Here is a 1,456-nt window from a genome sequence, read left to right on the forward strand (position 1 = left end):
GGACCGGGTTTAGAGCTTCAAACAGGACCGGGTTTAGAGCTCCAAACAGGACCGGGTTTAGAGCTCCAACAGGACCAGGTTTAGAGCTCTAACAGGACCGGGTTTAGAGCTCCAACAGGACCGGGTTTAGAGCTCCAACAAGACCGACACCTCCTTTTTACCCGAGTTTTTCCAAAGCGGGACGGAGTCGTGAGACAAAAACTGACGGAAACAGAAGAAGAAGAAGCGAGTTTCCGACGGATCCGTACCTTCTCCCAGAGTCTTCCCCAGAGTGAGTTTATGTCGATCCACCATCACATCCTGGAGTTTCTGCTTCAGCTCATCGCTGATGCCCAGGCTGTTCACTGAGGACAGAAAACACATTTTAATCCTGCCAGAAGCATTTTAATTAAAAAAGAAATAAAAAAAGAACAAACGAACTGTCCCACGGATCCTGTTACTTTTCCAAAACCACAAAGCAGACAACAATAAGACTATAACTGAACAAAACCAATCCTGTCTGAGTGTCAAATCCAACTAAATGAGACGTAAAACAATATATTTAACACTTGTTTTTAATCTAGAGCAGTAGAAGCTTCAGAACGGACATTTAAATAATATCTGAAGTGAAATGCTGAATACACACGTGTTTATTCTTGTTCCAAGTTCCTGTTTTCATATTTTTATTCTTTTCAAATACTTCAACAAGAGTCTTAAATGAGTCAGAAAAAAAACCTGGAACTGAAACTAGAAGCTTGAAAATAAACAGAAAAAAAGTGTAAGAAAAGCTGTTCAGAAAGAAGAAGTGAGTGAAGAAACTGAACTGAGCAGTTTTTCTACTTGGAGGTTAAGAAAAAGCAGCTTCTCTGGTCTGTTCCTCAGGTGAGGGACGGGTCATGTGACCCATTCAGACCTGACACCTGGGGGTTCACACCTGGCTGTAAATGACCCGAATCATGTGTCAATTAATCAGCCCGACTGTTAATTAAACATCACCTGTGTGTGTCCAGGTAAATTCAAAAACGGTTAAAAAACAAAAAGACGTTTCTCTTCTCATCCGAGGAGCTTTCTCAGTTCAGAAACAGAGAGTGTGGAGTTGAGCTTTTAAAGCTGAGATGTGATGTAAACTGGATTGGTTGCAGATTGTTCTCACTCTCCTAACAACAGAGGCTCATTAGGGTCCTTGTTTGTCTGACTCACTGACGGGCCACTCTTGTCACATGAGTGCAGGTGTTAATTGGAGTGAAACTGACTGGGGATCAGGCCTAAAGCTGAAATCTGAGACCTCCTCCTCCCTTTTGAGAATCTACACCAGCATATCGTGTCCAGGTACCACCCGCTCCGTGTCGGGTCGTCCTGAAGCTCGGCTCCGGACAGATTGTGTTCAGACCATAAAACGTGTCCAGGTACCACCCGCTCCGTGTCGGGTCGTCCTGAAGCTCGGCTCCGGACAGATTGTGTTCAGACCATAAAACGT

At 44.1% G+C, this 1,456-nt stretch overlaps 1 protein-coding gene across 1 annotated transcript in view; it reads right to left on the bottom strand.

The window, feature by feature from the left end:
- LOC108244676 (tyrosine-protein kinase receptor UFO) overlaps positions 1–1,456 on the bottom strand; it is a 40,985-nt gene that overhangs the window by 16,414 nt on the left and 23,115 nt on the right. The window contains exon 13 of the mRNA XM_017431070.2: positions 249–344. Within this exon, the coding sequence (XP_017286559.1) occupies positions 249–344 (96 nt within the window). The remainder of the gene's footprint in view (positions 1–248; positions 345–1,456) is intronic.

Source organism: Kryptolebias marmoratus, linkage group LG2 (genome assembly GCF_001649575.2).
Source record: "Kryptolebias marmoratus isolate JLee-2015 linkage group LG2, ASM164957v2, whole genome shotgun sequence".
Classification (NCBI taxonomy): domain Eukaryota; kingdom Metazoa; phylum Chordata; class Actinopteri; order Cyprinodontiformes; family Rivulidae; genus Kryptolebias; species Kryptolebias marmoratus.